The following is a 22,237-nucleotide window of genomic DNA, read 5'->3' on the forward strand; positions in this document are numbered from 1 at the left end:
CAGAACCTCTCCCAACAGAGGAGAGGGCAGTCGAGGTTTCGGTCCTTTCGGGGCGCGGGCAGGTCCCAATTCTCCTCGTCCAAAAGGTCTCAGAAAGAACAAAGGAACTCTGATGCATGGCGGTCTAAGTCACGTCCTAAAAAGGCCATTGGGAGCACCGCTAACAAAGCGGCTGCCTCATGACTTCTACCTCCTCTAGTAGCATCCTCGGTCGGTGGCAGGCTCTCCCGCTTTTGCGACACCTGGCTGCCACAAATAAAAGACCGCTGGGTGAGAGACATTCTGTCTCACGGTTACAAGATAGAGTTCATCTCTCGTCCCCCGACTCGATTCTTCAGGTCTTCTCCGCCTCCCGAGAGAGCCGAGGCTCTTCTGCAGGCGCTGGGCACTCTGAAGGCAGAAGGAGTGGTGGTCCCTGTTCCTCTTCATCAACAGGGCCACGGTTTTTACTCCAACTTGTTTGTGGTCCCAAAGAAGGACGGGTCTTTCCGTCCTGTCCTAGACCTGAAACTTCTCAACAAACACGTAAAGACCAGGCGGTTCCGGATGGAATCCCTTCGCTCCGTCATCGCCTCAATGTCCCAAGGAGTTTTCCTTGCATCGATCGATATCAAAGATGCTTATCTCCACGTTCCGATTGCCCCAGAGCACCAGCGCTTCTTGCGCTTCGCCATAGGAAACGAACACCTGCAGTTCGTGGCACTGCCATTCGGCCTGGCAACAGCCCCACGGGTTTTCACCAAGGTTATGGCTACTGTAGTAGCGGTCCTCCATTCTCAGGGTCACTCGGTGATCCCGTACTTGGACGATCTGTTGATCAAGGCACCCTCTCTAGAGGCATGCCAACACAGCCTCGACGCTACCCTGGAGACTCTCCAGAGTTTCGGGTGGATCTTCATTTTTCCAAAGTCAAATCTGACACCGGCCCAATCGCTCACATACATTGGCATGGAGTTTCATACCCTCTCAGCGATAGTGAAGCTTCCGCTGATCAAGCAGCGGTCACTACAGACAGGGGTACAATCTCTCCTTCAAGGCCAGTCACACCCCTTGAGGCGCCTCATGCACTTCCTGGGGAAGATGGTGGCAGCAATGGAAGCAGTCCCTTTCGCGCAGTTTCACCTGCGTCCTCTTCAATGGGACATCCTACGCAAATGGGACAGGAAGCCGACGTCCCTCGACAGGACCGTCTCCCTCTCTCAGGCGACCAAAGCTTCCCTTCGGTGGTGGCTTCTTCCCACTTCATTGTCGAAGGGGAAATCCTTCCTACCCCCATCCTGGGAAGTAGTCACGACGGACGCAAGTCTGTCAGGGTGGGGAGCGGTTTTTTCTCCACCACAGGACTCAGGGTACGTGGACCCGGCAAGAGTCCTCGCTTCAGATCAATGTTCTGGAAATTCGGGCAGTGTATCTTGCCCTGAAAGCGTTCCAGCAGTGGCTGGAAGGCAAGCAGATCCGAATTCAGTCGGACAAATCTACAGCGGTGGCATACATCAACCACCAAGGCGGCACACGCAGTCGACAAGCCTTCCAGGAAGTCCGGCGGATTTTGATGTGGGTGGAAGCCACGGCCTCCACCATATCCGCAGTTCACATCCCAGGCGTGGAAAACTGGGAAGCAGATTATCTCAGTCGCCAGGGCATGGACGCAGGGGAATGGTCCCTTCACCCGGACGTGTTTCAGGAGATCTGTTGCCGCTGGGGGGTGCCGGACGTCGACCTCATGGCGTCCCGGCACAACAACAAGATACCAACGTTCATGGCACGGTCTCAAGATCCCAGAGCTCTGGCGGCAGACGCCTTAGTTCAGAATCGGTCGCAGTTTCAGCTCCCTTATGTGTTTCCTCCGCTGGCACTGTTGCCCAGAGTGTTACGCAAGATCAGGGCCGGCTGCCGCCGCGCCATCCTCGTCGCTCCAGACTGGCCGAGGAGGTCGTGGTACCCGGATCTGTGGCATCTCACGGTCGGCCAACCGTGGGCACTACCAGACCGACCAGACTTGCTGTCTCAAGGGCCGTTTTTCCATCTGAATTCTGCGGCCCTCAACCTGACTGTGTGGCCATTGAGTCCTGGATCCTAGCGTCTTCAGGGTTATCTCAAGAAGTCATTGCCACTATGAGACAGGCTAGGAAACCAACGTCCGCCAAGATTTATCACAGGACGTGGAAAATTTTCCTGTCGTGGTGCTCTGCTCAGGGTTTTTCTCCCTGGCCATTTGCATTACCTACTTTTCTGTCCTTCCTTCAATCTGGACGGGAAAAGGGTTTGTCGCTCGGTTCCCTTAAGGGACAAGTTTCAGCGCTCTCTGTGTTTTTCCAGAAGCGCCTAGCTAGACTTCCACAGGTACGCACGTTCCTGCAGGGAGTTTGTCACATCGTTCCACCTTACAAGCGGCCGTTAGAACCCTGGGATCTAAACAGGGTGCTGATGGCTCTTCAGAAACCACCATTCGAGCCAATGAGAGATATTTCTCTCTCACGCCTTTCGCAGAAAGTGGTTTTTCTAGTAGCAGTCACTTCACTTCGGAGAGTGTCTGAGCTAGCAGCGTTGTCGTGCAAAGCCCCTTTTCTGGTTTTTCACCAGGACAAGGTGGTTCTACGTCCGGTTCCGGAGTTTCTCCCTAAGGTGGGATCCCCCTTTCATCTCAATCAGGATATTTCCTTACCCTCTATTTATCCTCATCCAGTTCACCAATGTGAAAAGGATTTGCACTTGTTAGATCTGGTGAGAGCACTCAGACTCTACATTTCTCGTACGGCGCCCCTGCGCCGCTCGGATGCACTCTTTGTCCTTGTCGCTGGCCAGCGTAAAGGGTCACAGGCTTCCAAATCAACCCTGGCTCGGTGGATCAAGGAGCCAATTATCGAAGCTTACCGTTCGGCTGGGCTTCCGGTTCCCTCAGGGCTGAAGGCCCATTCTACCAGAGCCGTGGGAGCGTCCTGGGCTTTGAGGCACCAGGCTTCGGCTCAACAGGTGTGTCAGGCGGCTACCTGGTCGAGCCTGCACACTTTCACGAAGCACTATCAGGTGCATACCTATGCTGCGGCGGATGCCAGCCTAGGTGGACGAGTCCTTCAGGCGGCGGTTGCCCACCTGTAGGAAAGGGCCGTTTTACGGCTCTCTTACGAGGTATTATTTTACCCACCCAGGGACTGCTTTTGGACGTCCCAATTGTCTGGGTCTCCCAATAGAGCGAAAAAGAAGAAGGGAATTTTGTTTACTTACCGTAAATTCCTTTTCTTCTAGCTCTAATTGGGAGACCCAGCACCCGCCCCTGTTTTTTTGTGTACACATGTTGTTCATGTTGAATGGTTTCAGTTCTCCGAGTTTCCTTCGGATTGAAGTTAAACCAGTTTATAATTATTTTTTCCTCCTTCTTGCTTTTGCACCAAAACTGAGCAGCCCGTGGGAGCACGGGGGGTGTATTGGCAGAAGGGGAGGGGCCTAACACTTTTAAGTGTAGTACTTTGTGCGGCCTCCGGAGGCATAGCCTATACACCCAATTGTCTGGGTCTCCCAATTAGAGCTAGAAGAAAAGGAATTTACGGTAAGTAAACAAAATTCCCTTCTTTCACTCCTTTAAAGGCGTTCTGCACTCTTAGGGGTACTTCTCACATAGCGAGATCGCTGCTGAGTCACGGTTTTTGTGACGCACCAGTGACCTAATTAGTGATCTCTCTGTGTGTGAAACTGAGCAGCGATCTGGCCCCTGCTGTGAGATCGCTGCTCATTACACACTGCTCTGGTTCATTTTTTGGACGTTGCTCTCCCACTGTGAAGCACACATCCCTGTGTGTGACAGTGAGAGAGCAACGATCTGAATGTGCAGGGAGCCGGCTTCTGGCAGCCTGCGGTAAACTGTAACCAAGGTAAATATCGGGTAACCAAGCGAAGGGCTATGCTTGGTTACCCGATATTTACCTTGATTACTAGCGTACGCCGCTCTCACGCTGCCAATGCTGACTCCCTGCACAGGTAGCCAGAGTACACATCGGGTAAATAAGCAAAGCGGTTTGCTGCTTAACCCGATGTGTACTCTGGCTAGGAGTACAGGGAGCCAGCGCTAAGCGGTGTGCGCTAGTAACCAAGGTATATATCTAGTAACCAAGCAAAGTGCTTTGCTTGGTTACCCGATATTTACCTTAGTTACCAAGCGCAGCGTCGCTTCCACGCGTCGCTGGGGGCTGGTCACTGGTTGCTGGTGAGATCTACCTGATTGACAGCTCACCAGCGACCATGTAACGACGCACCAGCGATCCTGACCAGGTCAGATTGCTGGTGGGATCGCTGGAGCGTCGCTAAAGTGTAACAGTAGCCTTAGTATGGTCACAATCTGTAGCTTTTGAATACCGCTTGTATTCCTTGCCATCTAAAATTGTGCCGCTGTGTTTAGCTTACAGAGGGTTGCCTACACTGATGACCCTGAAGCAGCCCTATCTATTGTGAGCATAGCATGGTCTGGACGGTTTCTGGCTCAGATAGCTTTGAACTGATTGATAACATTGGGTTCAGTCATCAACTTCCGAAAAACTATACTGTGAACCCACTTGTTCAGAACCAATCTAAGCCATAATCTAGGCAAAATCCACTGCTGATTTTTTTAGGCTGTCTGTGAAAGACACTTGAAAGGACCACATAGACTTGCATTGCCTTGTTGCTGAATTCCGGTGTGTTCTGGTACCTGTGAACCCTTACCATGAGCTTTCTCTAGAAAATCTTGTATGCTGGGCACACACGGTCTAAGGCTATGTGCCCATGGGAGTTTGTACCTGCGGATATATCCGCGGGTATGTCCGCAGGTTTCCCGCAGCTGTTCGCCGGAATCCGCAACTATTTTTAGCTGCTGCGGGATTCCAGCGAAATAGTTGTGGTAAACCTGCGGACATTCCTGCGATTTACCTGCGGAAGTCCTGGCCTCTATCTCCATAGTGTGGGGCCATTATTTCCGCAGAAAGAATTGACATGCAGTTACGTGCGGCTGCGGGACATCCGCAGCATATTCCGCAGCCGCACATACCACAGCATTGACACAGACAGTCCCCATGTTCCATAGGATAACATGGGGAGTGTCTGTACTTGCTGAAACCTGCAGATTTATCTGGAAAATCCAGAAAATCTGCGTATTTTCCGTAGATAAATCCGCATTTTTAATCTCCCATGGGCACATAGCCTAAGAGTGGGGAGGTGCACCGTCGGAGACCTCTACCAGGTATTACCACACTTCCTTATGGCATGTTCTCTTATTTTCTTAAACGTTTTTCCTGCTTGAGATTTTTGCTTGAGGATGTCCTCTGAATCCCAGTAAATCCTGACATTTTGCAATGTTTGTTTTTTTTAAAGAGTGCCACTGTCTTAGAAATTAAGAAACAGTACCGTCTGCTTTCTCTGAAATTTCACCCTGATAAAGGAGGGGATGAAGCTATATTTATGAAAATAGCCAAGGCCTATGAAGCGTAAGTAGCTCCATGACTTCTTAATTGGGTCATTTAAGGCTCCTGCTCTACTAAGATAAGGCTGGCCTACTTGTTTGTTCTGATTTAGTTTATAGCCTCCTGATATAGATTAACTATTACCATATATACTCTAGTATAAGCCGACCTGAGTATTAGCCGAGGCCCCTAATTCTACAACAAGAAACAGGGAACCCGTGTTGACTCAAGTATAAGCCTAGGGAGGGAAATGCAGCAGCTACTGGGAACTTTCAAAAAGAAAAATAAACCCCAATAAAATGTACTGTGCCCCATCCTTGTTCCCCCTTGTAGTAATGGCCCATCCTTGTCCCCTCTTGTAGTAATGTGCCCATCCTTGTCCCCTCTTGTAGTAATGGCCCATCCTTGTCCCCTCTTGTAGTAATGTGCCCATCCTTGTCCCCTCTTGTAGTAATGTGCCCATCCTTGTCCACCCTTGTAGTAATGTCCCCCGTCCTTCTCTCCCCTCCCCTTATTGTAATATGCCCCTTCCATGGGCCCTCTAGTAATTTGCCCTACAGTAATGTCTTCCTACTGGTCCCCTTCTTGTCCTCTATTATGGAATAAAAAATATTCTCACCTGTCCCCCATTCCCACGGTGCCATAGCTGTTCCTTGTAGACCCTTCCGTGATCGCGTCCAATGCATGGGGCTGCTGTTTGCTGTCATGCCTTTAAGCAGTTGAATGCTTTACAGCGGCGGCAGTGCAGTAAGGAAATCAACTGCTGTAAAGCGCTGACGGCAGCGGTGGCCCCGTGTACAGGACGCGATCACGGAGGTGTCTATGCCTACGGTCTGCAAGAGGCACCCCTTGATGATCAAGTCCCGTGCGCGGAGCCACCGCTGCTGTCGGCACTTTACTGCAGTTGAATGCTTTGTGCACCTTTGCCGCCGTAAAGCATTCAACTGCTGTAAAGCCACGATGGCAGCCTGCAGCTGTGGCTTTGTGCACGGAACGCAATCATCAAGGGGTGCCCCTTGCAGACCGCAGGCATAGACTCCTCCGTGATAGCGTCCAATACACAGGGCCGCCGCCGCAGTCAGCGCTTTACAGCAGTTGATTGCTTTACTGCCCCGCCGCATTCAACTGCAGAAAAGACATGACGGCAGACAGCAACCCTGTGCATTGGACGCTATCACGGAGGGGTCTAGAAGAAGCAGCTGAGGCCACCGCGGGAACGGAGGACAGATGAGAATAATTTTTTTTGTGGGACCCCGACCCGAGTATAAGCCGAGGGGGGCATTTTCAGCTTAAAAAATGGGCTGATAAGCTCTGTGTATACTCTAGTATATATGGTAGTTGTTTTGGGGTTTGTTTGTTTTTTATATACAAAAAGTTAAAGTGAATCTAACGTTTAATATAAAAATGTGATGATACAATGTTTATAGCGTGTTTTCTGCCTGACGGCTTCACTCTAAGCAGATCGTGCACCTCACCAAAAATCCACCCCGTTTCAACAGCCCTCTCCTGGTACCCACTCTTACCACGTGATCAAAGCACAGGCCTTCTCTTTTATCAAACTGTCTAAAGTCTTTATTGTTGTGTGTGTTTGCCACTGTTTGCAGAGTTTTGTGTTTCCAGATGTTTTCATTTGATTTATCATTTGCAAAAAGTTGTAAAATTTGTTGCAAATGTATTAGTCCCCTTCTGAGGGATTTTATGTGTGCCTGAAATTTTGGATACATTTTTGCAATATTTTAGTGCAACATAACACTTTTTTATGCTAAAAAGTCGCAAAACAAATAAGAGGGGAAAAAAGAGGCTTTAGATTTTGCGTATATGTATGTATCGCATGAGGCCGTTTTATAAACGTTTTCTCAAAAAGAAGAAAAAACAGTGGATACCACAAGGCAAAAAGAAAGAAAAGTGACTTGCAAAAAATTGCAACTGATAAATCGGACCCGCAGTGTTTTTTTTGCCCATAGCGACCAGTCACGGGGCCATTTTTGGTATTTCAGTTGCTCTGGTAATAAAAGCTCTGCTGTGATTGATTGGGTCACGGTTTTGATGAATGTGCCCCAAAGTCATAAAGTGTGCCTCTCACTGCCGACTCGGTGGGGGTCTGATCACTCAAAAAAGATTGTTGAGAAGTGTCCAGTCCTGGAAAACTGAAGCGCTCAGTTGCAGTCTTGCATAATCATGTGCGCTAGCTCAATAGAAGGTCAGTGTGTCCGTGCAGGCACTCGGGCGGAAGCTGTGCGCTCCTGAGGAGTCTTTTGAGTGATCGATCGGCTTCTCGGGGCATAACCACCACTGAATCCAGGGATCGAAAATATTCCAAAAAATGAATATAGTAATGGGTACACATTAATTTAGGGTAATATAAATCCTGCATTTTATTTAAACCAAATAGTTTACCAAATGTTGTGTACAAGTAATACAACACCAATAAAAACAAAATGCCTGATTTTTAACCTAATAACTACCAAGCACTGTAAATTAACGGCGCGCGGGCTTTTAACCATACACCATTGAAAATTTACAGTGCAGGCTTAAAAATTCTGCTCCTGTAATCTAACAGGGATAGGTCCGTTCATTGGCTTTCAGGCACAGCCTGGGAGAGGACAGCAGCGGTTTATTACCACTTCTGTATTCTCTGTGGCTGGCTAGAATAGCACTCAATGAGCGTTATTCTGCTAACAGAAGGAACGACAGTGCGATACTTCTGTAGGCCCAAGGATCCGATGATCTGCCTGGCGTAGCAGAGCTGCAAGGTCCTCCAAGAGACTGAGGTCAGCTCTGACACTGGCACCTGATAGGGGCTATTATTCCTACAACTGGGGTATTTGTGATTATTTTATAATTCAATGAACATATGTATAGAACATCTGCGTGAAATAATACAATATAAAAGTGAAATATAAATCCGCACCACAAAAAATGTTTGAAATCTGATTTATTTTGTTGTAGAACATATTTATTACATACATATAGCAATACAGTAAAGTTAAAATAATATTTTTTTTTAATTCATTTTTAGATTTGTCACAATTATTATTGGTTACTGATTTTGCAAAACTGCTGCTGGAAAAGTGCAGCTATTTCTTCTACCAATAAAAAACGGGCCATATCTACAATTAAAGCTTCTCACCTTTATACTAGTGTTAGGAAAGCGAATCCTCTGATAGATCTATTTTTTCAGTATCTACTATTATTATTATTATTATTATTATTATTATTATTATTATTATTATTATTATTATTATTATTATTATTATTATTATTATTATTATTATTATTATTTAACTTCTTTTCATGTGTAGTTTAACAGATGATGAGTCCAGGAGAAATTGGCAGGAATATGGCAATCCTGACGGACCACAGGGTAAGAGGCAATTAACTGATTTAGTCATCTACAGTATTTTTAGAACAATATAAATGTCTATATCCATCTAAAAAAAGTTTGTTTAAAAGAACTGAAGTCCTCAGTGGTTGATACCTTGTAATGGCTAACTGAAAAGATGGTAATAATGGCAAGCTTTCCAGACTACTCAGGTCTCTTCATCAGGCATGGTATAACACAATGGTGGCTACCACGGCACAAAGATATATTTTACCTATATCCATCTATGCACTGATAACATTTGTACCTTTTTTATATACCAGTACTTTTACTAGTATTCCTCTGAATTCTCTCATTCTTTTTTTTCTTTAAAGCTACACATTTTGGTATTGCGTTGCCAGCGTGGATCGTGGACCAGAAAAACTCTATGCTGGTGAGTTAGTGACACAGTGTTCATAAAAGTAGTATTGTATTATTCGAGCAGAAATTATATATACCTGCATATATGGGGTTATCTGCAGGTAAATGGTGTTTAAATGCTGTTAAGCCGCCTTACTGCAGCAGCTGTAGAGAAAGGTACTTTTTTTAATTTTTTTTTATATCAGGGCTGTGCAGGGGACCAATACAGTCACCTCTTTTTTCTTAAATAGTGAGTGCGCCTGAGAACTCCGCAGAACCTTGATTGACAGCCGGCTGTACTTTGTGGCTATGCATAGCAGACTGTTAATCAGTGTACCAGGGAGAGATTTCAGCACGCTGTGTAGTGAGCGGTGATTATAACAGCTCCCTGCACCAACATGATGACTGGAAGTGAGCGGCTGCAGGGAGAATATAATTTAATTTTCTCCTTGTAGCCGCTACTCACGTAAGTCATAGACTAACATTGGTCCAAGTGTGATCCGATGTTTTGTCAAATGTAACTAGGAGCAAAAATATGGACTTGTGAACCTAGCCTCTAGAAACACGCCAGGCTCAACTGAGACTATTATGCCTAATGCATGGTGTCAGGCCCAGCAAAGAGAGAATCTGTCTCATGCACCCCTCCCAGAGGCCTTGTACAAGATCTCCTATGGTGTCAGTTGTACCTCAAGTGTTCCTAAACAGCTTTCTCTGTAATCCCGCAGTGTGTGGCTGGTCTTTACACCTTTACAGCTTTTACTTTATTCGATTTACCCCCTATAATTCTTATTTCAGGTGTTGCTGGTCTACGGTTTAGCGTTTATGGTCATCCTTCCAGTTGTTGTGGTACGTACCCCCATAATTATGACTGAATTAGGTATAATGCATTGGAGACATCAATGGGTTATTCAGTTTTAAGTCTTCCAGTTTTTTTTTTTTTGTTTATTGAATGGGAAGTCATACAGTTTTCTAACATACATACACTCCTACACTAATGTAAGGAACATAAGGAGCTGTATATGGATACATTGTACACATTCTTCTTAAAGGGAGTCTTTCACCACATTTGACCCATCTAAACTATTAATATGGGCATACAGGTTATAGAATGCTGAAAAATGTCATACTTGTCTGCCTCATATCAGATGCCTTGTGGATAATTCATTAATTAATCTTCTCTCACTTTATGTAAATGAGCTCTTCCAGGCTATGGGCGGGACACTGATCTCCCTGAGAATCTGCCTTTAGAACTTTATTATAAATGAAATTGGGAGTTACCAGTGTGATGTGTGATGGCTGCTCTCACTGCAGAGCTGTGTGTGATTATAACTGACACTTCTGCAGGTTCCTCTCAGCTTCAGCCTCCATCTCACAGGCAGACATGGGTACAATATTGTTGCAATATAACAGAGCTGTGAGAGCTGCAGCTGCTAATGTGTTTGTAAGAAGACCGTTCTCCTGTTCTGTTTTTTGTCTCACACTGGTAAGGCTGCTTTCACACATCCGGTTTTTGCAGTGCGGCTCAATCCGGCACAAAAACCTATACAACGGATGCGGCGAAAAAAACGGATCCGTTGCATAAGTTTTTCCTTGCAGCCCGTTTGTGTTTTGACAGATGCGGCTTGATACTGAGCATGCGCAGTGCAAAAAACCGCATCCAGCGGCCGGATGCGTTTTTTGCATCAGGACGCGGCATCCGGCATCCATAGGCCTGCATTGTAAATCGTGCCGCATCGCGCCGTATCCGGCACAATGCAGTTTTTTCGCCGCCCAAAAAAACATGCCAGGCAACGTTCCATCCGGCCGCCGCATGGGCTAAATATGCCGCATCCGGCAAAAAAACGGACGCAACGCAAGGCCATGCGGCACAATACGGCGCTAATGCAAGTCTATGCAGGAAAAAACGCAACCGGCGGCAAAAAAAAACTGTTGCGTTTTTTCTGCAGAGCGCCGTATTGTGTCGCTCAGCAAAAAACGGATGTGTGAAAGCAGCCTAACAACCCCCTCAATTTTAAAATATGTTCTGGAGGCGGGGTTATCTTCCAGGCAGCATAAACCCATAGCCTGGAACAGCTCATTTTAATATACTAACTTGGATTTCTCTGGAATAAGACATCAGATTGTAAATTTCAAGGTTATCATCATTTTATTCAGCTTCATATGACCTATAACAGCTTAGGCTAAGTTCACACTTCCGTTGTTTTGCATCAGTCACAATCCGTCGCCTAGAGGAATTACAGTATCCTGCAAAATATTTTGCAGGAATCCTGTTTTTCCCCATATACTTCTATTAGTGACGGATTGTGACTGATGATGCTGCGTTGCATCCGCTGTGTCGCGGTCAGTCGTTTTTTAACTGACCGCCGGGCTGGAGCAACGCAGCCTGTAACGTTTTTTGAGCAGCGCGATCCGTAGGATTTTGCTGCGCATGCTCTCTCTGGCTCCCTGCACCCGTAACCAGGATACACATCGGGTAACCAAGCAATGCGCTTTGGTTAGTTACCCGATATTCACAGTGGTTACGGGGTCGGGGAGCCAGCGCTGAACGGTGTATGCTGGTAACCAATATAAATATCGGGTAATCAAGCAAAAAAGTGCTTTGCTTTTAGTTACCCGATATTTACCCTGGATACAGTGTGCAAGGAGGCCGACACTTCCCCACTCGGCTCCGCCCCCTCCCGCACTCCGCATGTGTACACTCACTTGTCCCCAGCCCTGCAGTCCCCGCGGCACTGACGTCCTCAGCTCCACGGCCCCGCTCGGCTCCGCCCCCTCGCGCTCCGACCCTCTTGCACTCCGCATGTACACACACACACACACCTGTACCCAGCTGTGCAGACTGTGGCACTGACTTCCTCAGCTCCGCCCCCCGAACTCCGCCCCCTGAACTCCGCCCCCCCCCGCACACAACGGAGTCCGACAATGAAATTCTTTTTTGTCATCCGTTGTACAACGCATCAGTCACTTGCGTCAAGCAACGCATGTGACTGATGCAAAACAACGGAAATGTGAACTTAACCTTAGAAGGGTTGATCCTACTATGAAATTCCCTCTAACCTCTTTACGACCTAGGATGTACCTCTACGTCCTAAATTGCCTCTCTCCCTTTAATTTTTCCCCTCACATGTCTGCTGATCGCAGCTAACAGATGCGGGTGGATCAGAGATCCATCTGCTCCTGTTAACTAGTTAGATCTCACTGCCAAACTCTGACAGCGTGATCGATTTGCTCTCAGATGAGGATTGCGCTATTCCACGGTGCCATGACAGTGTGGGGTCAGCTGATGACCCCTGTCGCTGACTTGACTCTCTTCCTGTGAGTGTCATCAAAGCGCAGCCTTCACAGGAGTTCAGTGTTTCTCTTCTTCAGAGCAATGCTGAAGCATCGCTCTGATCAGCAGAAGCGACCAGGCACTGCAGGCATAAAGTCCCCTATGAGGACTAGCAAAATCAATAAAAAAAAGTTCAAATCAACCCCCCCTTTTGCCCCCTTGAAAATAAAATAAAAAAAAAACCACATTTAGTATCGCGGTGTTCAGAAATGTCCAATATATCAAAATATAAAATGAATTAATCTGATTGGGAAAGGCCGTAGTGAGAAAAAAAATCAAAACTCCAGAATTGTTTTTTTGTTTTTTTTCGCCTAAATATTCCACTAAAATGTAATAACAGGCGATCAAAACATCGCATCTACCCAAAAATGGTATAATTAAAAACGCCAGCTCAAAATCACAAAAGAATAAGCCATCACACAGCACAAGATCCCCAGATATTTGTTTTTTTGTTCACCACTTAGATAAAAGATAAAACTATACATGTTTGGTATCTGCGAATTTGTGCTGACCTGAGGAATTATATTACCAGGTCAGTTAAACAAAAACCCCAAAAAACAATCATGCAATTGCACTTTGTAATTTCACAGCACTTGTGAAAGTCATTCAAAAGTACAACTCGTCCCGCTAAAAAACAAGCCCTCGTACTGCTATATTGCCTGAAAAATAAAATTATGGATCTTGGGGGGGAAATAGGGAGGGAAAAAAACGGAAAATCACCGGGTGGTAAAGGGGTTAATAAACGCTACACATGGAGGAATGCCAGGGTCAACCTGATGTGTGTAAGATGAGGAGTGCAGAGTCGGCACTACCTATACAGTGTTCTGGCTGCAAAGGTTGATATTGTCTGTGCGGCATGCAAGATGTGGTGGGTGGTGCTGAGGAAGTCCATAGTATACTAGATTAGCTTCATATAGCAAGAAAAGAGATAAGGGGGTGTAAGGGTCACACGACTGATGCCATGTGGAAAGATGCACTAACACAGACTACATTACTGTCAAAGAAGGATATGGAAGCATAAGGCTTTGTGCGCACACAGCATTTTTTTGCAGAAAAAACGCACCTCCGGCATAAACGCACCGGTAAATGCATTCGTTTTTACCGCGTTTCGGAGCGTTTTAGGTGCGCTTTGCTGCGTTTTTGATCACTGTGTTTTGCTGAGTTTTTCCAGTGCATTGTATGTGTGTAAAACGCAGGAAATAATTGACGTCCATTTTTTTTTAATTTTTTTTTTAAGCTCAAAAGTGTAGCTAAAAAAAAAGTTGTGTGCAGACAGCAAAAATGAAAAGTCATAGACTTTGCTGGGGAATCCAAGTCATGCAGGTTTGAGCCCAAAAACGCACCCGAAATGTTTTTAGGACAGTTTGTATTTCTAACTGGTCGCTAATAAATGACTGGATACAGTGTTAATTGTAAATCAGTAAAGATGGAATGAATGAAAGTGAAATTGTTGCATGGGATGAATCACATTTCCCATCAGAGAGTATATTTTTGTTTAATAAGACTTGAGATCTACTAAAAGAGCAGATATGATTTGGATCAATTTGGTTAGATGGCAGACATTTCAGCTTAGGCTGCTTTCACATATCCGTTTTTTGCCGTGCGGCACAATACGGCTCTCTGCAGAAAAAACGCAACCGGTTTTTTTTTTTTGCTGCCGGTTGCGTTTTTTCCCCGCATAGACTTGCATTAGCGCCATATGGTGCCGCATGGCCTTGCATTGTGTCCGTTTTTTGCCGGATGCGGCATATTTAGCCCATGCGGTGGCCGGATGGAACGTTGCCTGGCACGTTTTTTTGTGCATCGGAATGCACGATGCACAATGACGATGCGGCGTGATTCACAATGCAAGCCTATGGACGCCGGATGCAGCGTCCTGCAGCAAAAACCGCATCCGGCCGCCGGATGCAGATTTTCTTTGTCGCTCTATTGGGAGACCCAGACAATTGGGTGTATAGCTACTGCCTCCGGAGGCCACACAAAGTATTACACTTAAAAGTGTAAGGCCCCTCCCCTTCTGCCTATACACCCCCCGTGGGATCACGGGCTCCTCAGTTTTCATGCTTTGTGCGAAGGAGGTCAGACATCCACGCATAGCTCCACTGTTTAGTCAGCAGCAGCTGCTGACTATGTCGGATGGAAGAAAAGAGGGCCCATACTAGGGCCCCCAGCATGCTCCCTTCTCACCCCACTTTTGTCGGCGGTGTTTGTTAAGGTTGAGGTACCCATTGCGGGTACGGAGGCTGGAGCCCACATGCTGCTTTCCTTCCCCATCCCCTTAGGGCTCTGGGTGAAGTGGGATCTTATCGGTCTCCAGGCACTGAGGCCGTGCTCCATCCACAGCCCCTGGGAATCTGCTGGACATGGAGCGGAGTATCCTCAGGGACATGGCCCTGCTACGTTGAGGTACTCTGTGTCCCCGTGGGGACCGCGCACAGACACACGGCAGCACTGCTGGGTGTGTTAGTGCGCCAGGGATGGCGGCGCTGCCCGCACTGGTGCCATCGCACACTACAGCGTGCTGGGTGTGTTAGAGTATTGGGGGACTGCCGCGCTAACCGCCGCTGCCATTTTTATCTCAGGCGCGGCTGGGACTTGTGGTGCGCCGGGGACTTCCGCGCCGACCAGGGCTTATATGCCGGGCCGCGCTTATCACTCTAGTCCCCGGCTTTTGCGGCCTTCTCTCACTTCGTTACCGCCCACTGGCCTGCCAGTCAGGGTAAGGGCGTGACGCTGCACAGCACGGCAGCGCTGAGAGATGGAGCATACTTTGCATACTCCACCCCTCTCACTGTACACAGTGTGAAACCGGATTCCCGCACTTTCTGGGGCACGCCCACGGCCTCCTCCTCTACACAGGACGCCGGCAGCCATTCATGTCAGTTTTTTCTGTGACTGAGAAAAGAGACAAGTTTGGGAAGACCCTGGCAGGGATTCGGGTGGTCACACAACCGCTGTGTGCGGGCGGTAAGCAGCACCTGTGGTGCTGACCCCACTAGTGCCGAAATGCACATATAGATATATGCTTGTACGCTATACATTGCACTGTTCGGTCGCACTTTTGTATTTTGGCTATATACCCTCCTTGATTGTTCGGGGGAGATAACAGCATATCGTCAGTGAAAAACAAGAGTGCAGAAGCACAGGTTTTCTATGCAGCCTGTACAGCATGTACGGCTATACTGCCGGCAGGTTCCACGGACCCCAATTGTATGCAATGCAAGGCCCTTGTCGAACTTACTCAGCCGGAGTCTCTGCTAATGGTCCAGGTGGTGGGGACGGAGTTTGCAGTATCTACTTCAGACTTTCTGAGACTATGGCTAAGATACTAGAAGCCTTGCAGTCCAGACCGGTCCCTCAGACCATGGGCTCTGTTGATTCATTGCCCCTGGTTCCCCCCCCCCCCCCCCCCCCCCACAGTTGGTACAACAAGGTGCTCCTGGAGTGTCTCAGGGATCCCAGGGTGAGGGGTCTGACTCGGACCGCAGTCCCAGACCCCCTAAGCGACCTCGCTGGGAGCATCCCTCGACGTCACAGCATCATTCAGGGTCTCAGCAGGGACTCTCTCTATGATAAGGCGGAGGTATCTGATCAGGATTCTGATCCTGAGAACGTTCTCTACCTGGATACACCTGACTGTGACACCGTAGTGAACGATCTTACGGCGTCCATCAATCATATGTTGGTTATTTCTCCCTCAGCTCCTACGCCTGAGGAGTCAGCTTCTCAGCAGGAGAAGTTCCGTTTCAGGTTCCCCAAGCGTACATTGAGTGCGCTTTCTGGATCACTCTGACTTCAGGGAGGCAGTCCAGAACCACCAGGCTTGTCCAGATATCGTTTTTTCCAAACGCCTTAAGGATACACGTTATCTCTTCCCTTTTGACGTTGTCAAGGGCTGGGTTCAGTGTTCCAATGTGGACCTCCTATCTCCAGCGGCTAAATCCTTAGTTGCAGTGGAAGATATGGCTTCACTCAAAGATGCCACTGACAGACAGATGGAGCTCTGGTTGGAATCCATCTATGAAGCTATTGCCGTGTCTTTGCTCCAGCTTTCGCAGCCGTCTGGGCGCTCCAAGCGGTCTCAGCGGCTCAAGCGCAAATTGAGGCAGTCACACGTATGTCTGCGTCGCAGGCTGCGTCTTTAACTTCTCAAACGTCAGCGTTTGCGTCATACGCCATTAATGCTGTCCTGGACTCGGCGAGCCGGAAGGCGGTTGCGTCCGACAATTCAGTGGTAATACGCAGAGCCTTGTGGTTGCGGGAATGGAAGGCAGATTCTGCTTCCAAAAAGTGCCTAACCAGTTTGCCATTCTCTGGCGACCGCTTGTTTGGTGAGCGACTGGATGAAATCATCACACAATCCAAGGGAAAGGATACATCCTTTCCTCAGGCTAAACCGATCATACCCCAACAGAGGAGGGGACAGTCGAGGTTTCGGTCCTTGCGGGGCGCAGGCAGGTCCAATTCTCCTCGTCCAAAAGGCCTCAGAAGGATCAGAGGAACTCCGACGCGTGGCGGTCTAAATCACGAAAAAGACCGCCGGAGGCGCCGCTACCAAGGCGGCTTCCTCATGACTTACGGCCTCCTCACACCGCATCCTCGGTCGGTGGCAGGCTCTCCCGCTTTTGCGACACCTGGCTGCCACAAGTAAAAGACCGTGGGGTGAGAGACATTTTGTCTCACGGTTACAGGATAGAGTTCAGCTCTCGTCCTCCGACTCGATTCTTCAGAACATCTCCGCCTCCCGAGCGAGCCAAGGCTCTGCTGCAGGCGGTGGGCATTCTGAAGGCAGAAGGAGTGGTGGTCCCGGTTCCTCTTCAGCAACAGGGTCACGGTTTCTACTCCAACCTGTTTGTGGTTCCAAAGAAGGACGGGTCCTTCTGTCCTGTTTTGGACCTAAAACTGTTCAACAAACACGTAAGGACCAGGCGGTTCCGGAGGGAATCCCTCCGCTCCGTCATCGCCTCAATGTTCCAAGGAGATTTCCTAGCATCGATCGATATCAGGATGCTTATCTCCACGTACCAATTGCTCCAGAGCATCAGCGCTTCCTGCGCTTCGCCATAGGAGACGAACACCTTCAGTTCGCGGCACTGCCGTTCGGCCTGGCGACAGACCCAAGGGTTTTCACCAAGGTCATGGCTACAGTAGTTGCGGTCCTCCACTCTCAGGGTCACTCAGTGATACCCTACTTAGACGATCTGCTGGTCAAGGCACCCTCTCAAGAGGCATGCCAACACAGCCTCAACGTTACTCTGGAGATTCTCCAGAGTTTCGGGTGGATCATCAATTTTCCAAAGTCAAATCTGACACCGGTCCAATCGCTGACATATCTTGGCATGGAGTTTCTTACTCTTCCAGCGATAGTGAAGCTTCCGCTGGACAAACAGCGGTCTCTACATACAGGGGTACAATCACTCCTTCAAGGTCGGTCACACCCCTTGAGGCGCCTCATGCACTTCCTGGGGAAGATGGTGGCAGCAATAGAAGCAGTCCCTTTCGCGCAGTTTCTCCTGCGTCCTCTTCAATGGGACATCCTACGCAAGTGGGACAGGATGCCGACGTCCATAGACAGGAACGTCTCCCTCTCTCAAGCAACCAAAGCTTCCCTTCGGAGGTGGCTTCTTCCCACCTCATTATCAAAAGGGAAATCTTGCCTAACCCCATCCTGGGCGGTGGTCACGACGGAGGCGAGTCTGTCAGGGTGGGGAGCGATCTTCTCCACCACAGGGCTCAGGGTACGTGGACTCAGTAAGAGTCCTCACTTCAGATCAATGTTCTGGAGATCAGGGCAGTGTATCTTGCCCTAAAAGCGTTGCAACAGTGGCTGGAAGGCAGGCAGATCCGAATTCAGTCGGACAACTCCACAGCGGTGGCTTACATCAACCACCAAGGTGGGACACGCAGTCGGCAAGCCTTCCAGGAAGTCCGGCGGATTCTGCTGTGGGTGGAAGCCACAGCACCCATCATATCCGCAGTTCACATCCCGAGCGTAGAAAACTGGGAAGCAGACTTTCTCAGTCGCCAGGGCATGGATGCAGGGGAATGGTCCCTTCACCCGGACGTGTTTCAGGAGATCTGTTGCCGCTGGGGGATGCCGGACGTCGACCTAATGGCGTCTCAGCACAACAACAAGGTCCCGGCATTCATGGCGCGGTCTCACGATCACAGAGCTTTGGCGGCAGACGCCTTCGTTCAGAATTGGTCGCAGTTTCAACTCCCTTATGCGTTCCCACCTCTGGCACTGTTGCCCAGAGTGTTACGCAAGATCAGGTCCGACTGCCGCCGCGCCATCCTCGTCGCTCCAAAATGGCCAACGAGGTCGTGGTACCCGGATCTGTGGCATCTCACGGTAGGCCAACCGGGGGAACTATCAGACCGACCAGACTTGCTGTCTCAAGGGTCGTTTTTTCCTTCAGAATTCTGCGTCCCTCAACCTGATGGAGTGGCCATTGAGTCCTGGATCCTAGCATCTGCAGGGTTATCTCAAGGGGTCATTACCACTATGAGACAGGCCAGAAAACACACATCTGCCAAGATCTACCACAGAACGTGGAAGATATTCTTATCTTGGTCCTCTGCTCAGGGAGTTTCTCCCTGACCAATTGCCTTGCCTACTTTCTTTCCTTCCTGCAATTTTGTTGGAAAAAGGTTGTCGCTCGGTTCCCTTAAACGGACAAATCTCAGCGCTCTCTGTATTTTTTTCAGAAGCGCCTAGCAAGACTACCTCAGGTACGCACGTTCCTGCAGGGGGTTTGCCTCTTAGTCCTTCCTTACAAACGACTGTTAGAACCCTGTGATTGAACAGGGTGCTGATGGTTCTGCAGAAACCACCATTCGAGCCTATGAGGGATTTTTCTCTCTCACGCCTTTCGCAGAAAGTGGTTTTCCTAGGAGCAGTCACTTCACTTCGGAGAGTGTCTGTCGGGGCAGCATTGTCGTGCAAAGTCCCCTTCCCGGTGTCTCACCAGGTCAAGGGGTTCTGCGTCCGGTTCCGGAATTTCTCCCTAAGGTGGAATCCCCCCTTTCATCTCAATCAGGGTATCCGTACCCTCTGTTTGTCTTCATCCAGTTCACCAATGTGAAAAGGATTTGCACTTGATTAGATCTGGTGAGAGCACTCAGACTCTTCATCGATCGTACGGCGTCCCTGCGCCGCTCGGAAGCACTCTTGTCCTTGTCGTTAGCCAGCGTAAAGGGTTACAGGCTTCCAAATCAAGACTGGCTCGGTGGTTCAAGGAACCAATTCTCTAGCTTATCGTTCTGCTGGGCTTACGGTTCCCTCAGGGCTGCAGGTCCATTCTACCAGAGCGGTGGATGCGTCCTGGGCTTGAGGCACCAGGCTACGGCTCAGCTTGTGTGTCAGGCGGATACCTGGTCCAGCCTCCACACTTTCACGAAACACTGTCAGGTGCATACCTATGCTTCGGCGGATGCCAGCATAGGCAGACGAGTCCTTCAGGCGGCGGTTGCCCACCTGTAGAAAGGGGCCGTTTTACGGCTCTATTACGAGGTATTATTTTACCCACCCAGGGATTGCTTTTGGACATCCCAATTGTCTGGGTCTCCCAATAGAGCGACAAAGAAGAAGGGAATTTTGTTTACTTACCGTAAATTCCTTTTCTTCTAGCTCTAATTGGGAGACCCAGCACCCGCCCCTGTTTTTTTTTTTTGGTATACACATGTTGTTCATGTTGAATGGTTTCAGTTCTCCGATATTCCTTCGGATTGAATTTGCTTAAACCAGTTTATTGGCTTTCCTCCTTCTTGCTTTTGCACTAAAACTGAGGAGCCCGTGATCCCACGGGGGGTGTATAGGCAGAAGGGGAGGGGCCTTACACTTTTAAGTGTAATACTTTGTGTGGCCTCCGGAGGCAGTAGCTATACACCCAATTGTCTGGGTCTCCCAATTAGAGCTAGAAGAAAAGGAATTTACGGTAAGTAAACAAAATTCCCTTCTTTGTACTGCGCATGCTCAGTATCAAGCCGCATCCGTCAAAAACCGCAATGGATCCGTTGTTTTCGTCACATCCGTTGCATATGTTTTTGAGCCGGATTGTGCCGCTCAGCACAAACCGGATGTGGAAAAGCAGCCTTAAGGAACTGTTGATTTCTACAACCATTCTAGCAATTAGCCAAGCAGACAGGGCACATGTGAGGGAACTATCACGTCTCAGTCACCTTTTGAAGTTGGTGGATAAAATATATGGCTGCTTTAGAGTTTGTATAGTAACCTGGTAGATGTATTTCCGTTAACAATTTCTCCAGGCTTGGGAAAAAAAAGTCTACAGTCAGTGTTTGTGACACAAACTTTAGAAAGGGCTTACATGTCCGGCTACTAAGCTTGTTATACTGTACTGGTGTGATTTACTGAGGTGAGCCTGTGAGGGTAGGCCTGGGCTATAGGTCGTTTGTCCAAATGTAATAAGATTATCTGTGTGTAAATAATCAAACTATAGATGTCGTTGCATAATTATCTGTGTGTCTATATGACAATTGCATAGAAGCTTTATAATATGATTCTAATGCTGGGTTCACACATCGCGACAACGACGTCGCTGTTATGTCACCATTTTCTGTGACGTAACAGCGACCTAGTAAGTCGCTGTTATGATCACTGCTTAGCTGTCAAACACAGCAGACGACGCAGCAACGACACGCGTCGCTGTGGAAGCCATGCTGCACTTGGTAACTAAGGTGAATATCTGGTAACCATTACCCAATATTTACCTTGGTTACCAGCGCACACGCTTAGCGCTGGCTCCCTGCTCTCCTAGCCAGTGTACACATCGGTTTAATTACCCGATGTGTACTCCGGCTATGTGTGCAGGGAGCCAGCGCTAAGCGGTGTGCTCTCACGCTGCCAGTGCCGGCTCCCTGCTCACGTAGCTGGAGTACACATTGGGTAATTAACCCGATGTGTACTCTGGCTGTGAGCAGGAAGCCGGCACTGGCAGCGTGAGAGTGGCGGTGCTAATAACTAATGTAAATATCGGGTAACCAAGGAAAGGGCTTCTTGGTTACCCGATGTTTACCTTGGTTACAGCTTACCACAGGCTGCCAGACGCCGGCTCCTGCTCCCTGCTCACTTCAGTTCGTCGCTCTCTCGCTGTCACACACAGCGATGTGTGCTTCACAGCGGGAGAGCGACGAGCAAAAAATGAAGCAGGACATTCAGAAACGAGCGGCGACCTCACAGCAGGGGCCAGCTCGTTGCTGGATCTCACACACAGCGACGGGACGTCACTGCCACGTCACAGAAAATGATGACGTAGCAGCGACGTCATTGTCGCCGTCGCAGTGTGTGACACCACCTAAAGATGTGTGATCAGGAATGTGTTAACTAGATAATCAAGCCAAAATGAACAATGAACAAAGAGGTATTCATAACACATTGGTTCTCACCAGCTGGGATGTGAAGCTGGGGCTTTATCTTTACTCCTTGTTCCCATCACAAGGTCAAATGTTGAATTGTATAACTGTAATTGTTTTATAATATACGAGTTAGAAGAGCTTTGAGCTTCTCCCGGATAGAGACACGTCTCTGTGTGGTCATTTTCCCTCATACATACATCTATGCAGATTTGATTTGGACTCCGACTCTGTGACCCAAATTAGGGACCCCATTTGCTGTCTCCCCTAAATTCCCGACCCTGACACTCTCACAGGTCCTCCACTATAGAGCATACCATTGCTACTTAGATGAAAGGAGCCAGACCTAGAAGACTAATGTACAAATCTCCTGCCAGGAAAAGC

General features: G+C 48.5%; 1 protein-coding gene across 1 annotated transcript in view; it reads left to right on the forward strand.

Moving 5' to 3' along the window:
* Window positions 1-22,237, forward strand: part of SEC63 (SEC63 protein translocation regulator) — a 138,910-nt gene that overhangs the window by 37,455 nt on the left and 79,218 nt on the right. The window contains exons 4-7 of the mRNA XM_075340070.1: window positions 5,341-5,453; window positions 8,732-8,793; window positions 9,126-9,184; window positions 9,946-9,996. Coding sequence (XP_075196185.1) covers window positions 5,341-5,453; window positions 8,732-8,793; window positions 9,126-9,184; window positions 9,946-9,996 — 285 coding nt within the window. The remainder of the gene's footprint in view (window positions 1-5,340; window positions 5,454-8,731; window positions 8,794-9,125; window positions 9,185-9,945; window positions 9,997-22,237) is intronic.

Source organism: Anomaloglossus baeobatrachus, chromosome 3 (assembly GCF_048569485.1).
Source record: "Anomaloglossus baeobatrachus isolate aAnoBae1 chromosome 3, aAnoBae1.hap1, whole genome shotgun sequence".
In the NCBI taxonomy this organism is placed as follows: domain Eukaryota; kingdom Metazoa; phylum Chordata; class Amphibia; order Anura; family Aromobatidae; genus Anomaloglossus; species Anomaloglossus baeobatrachus.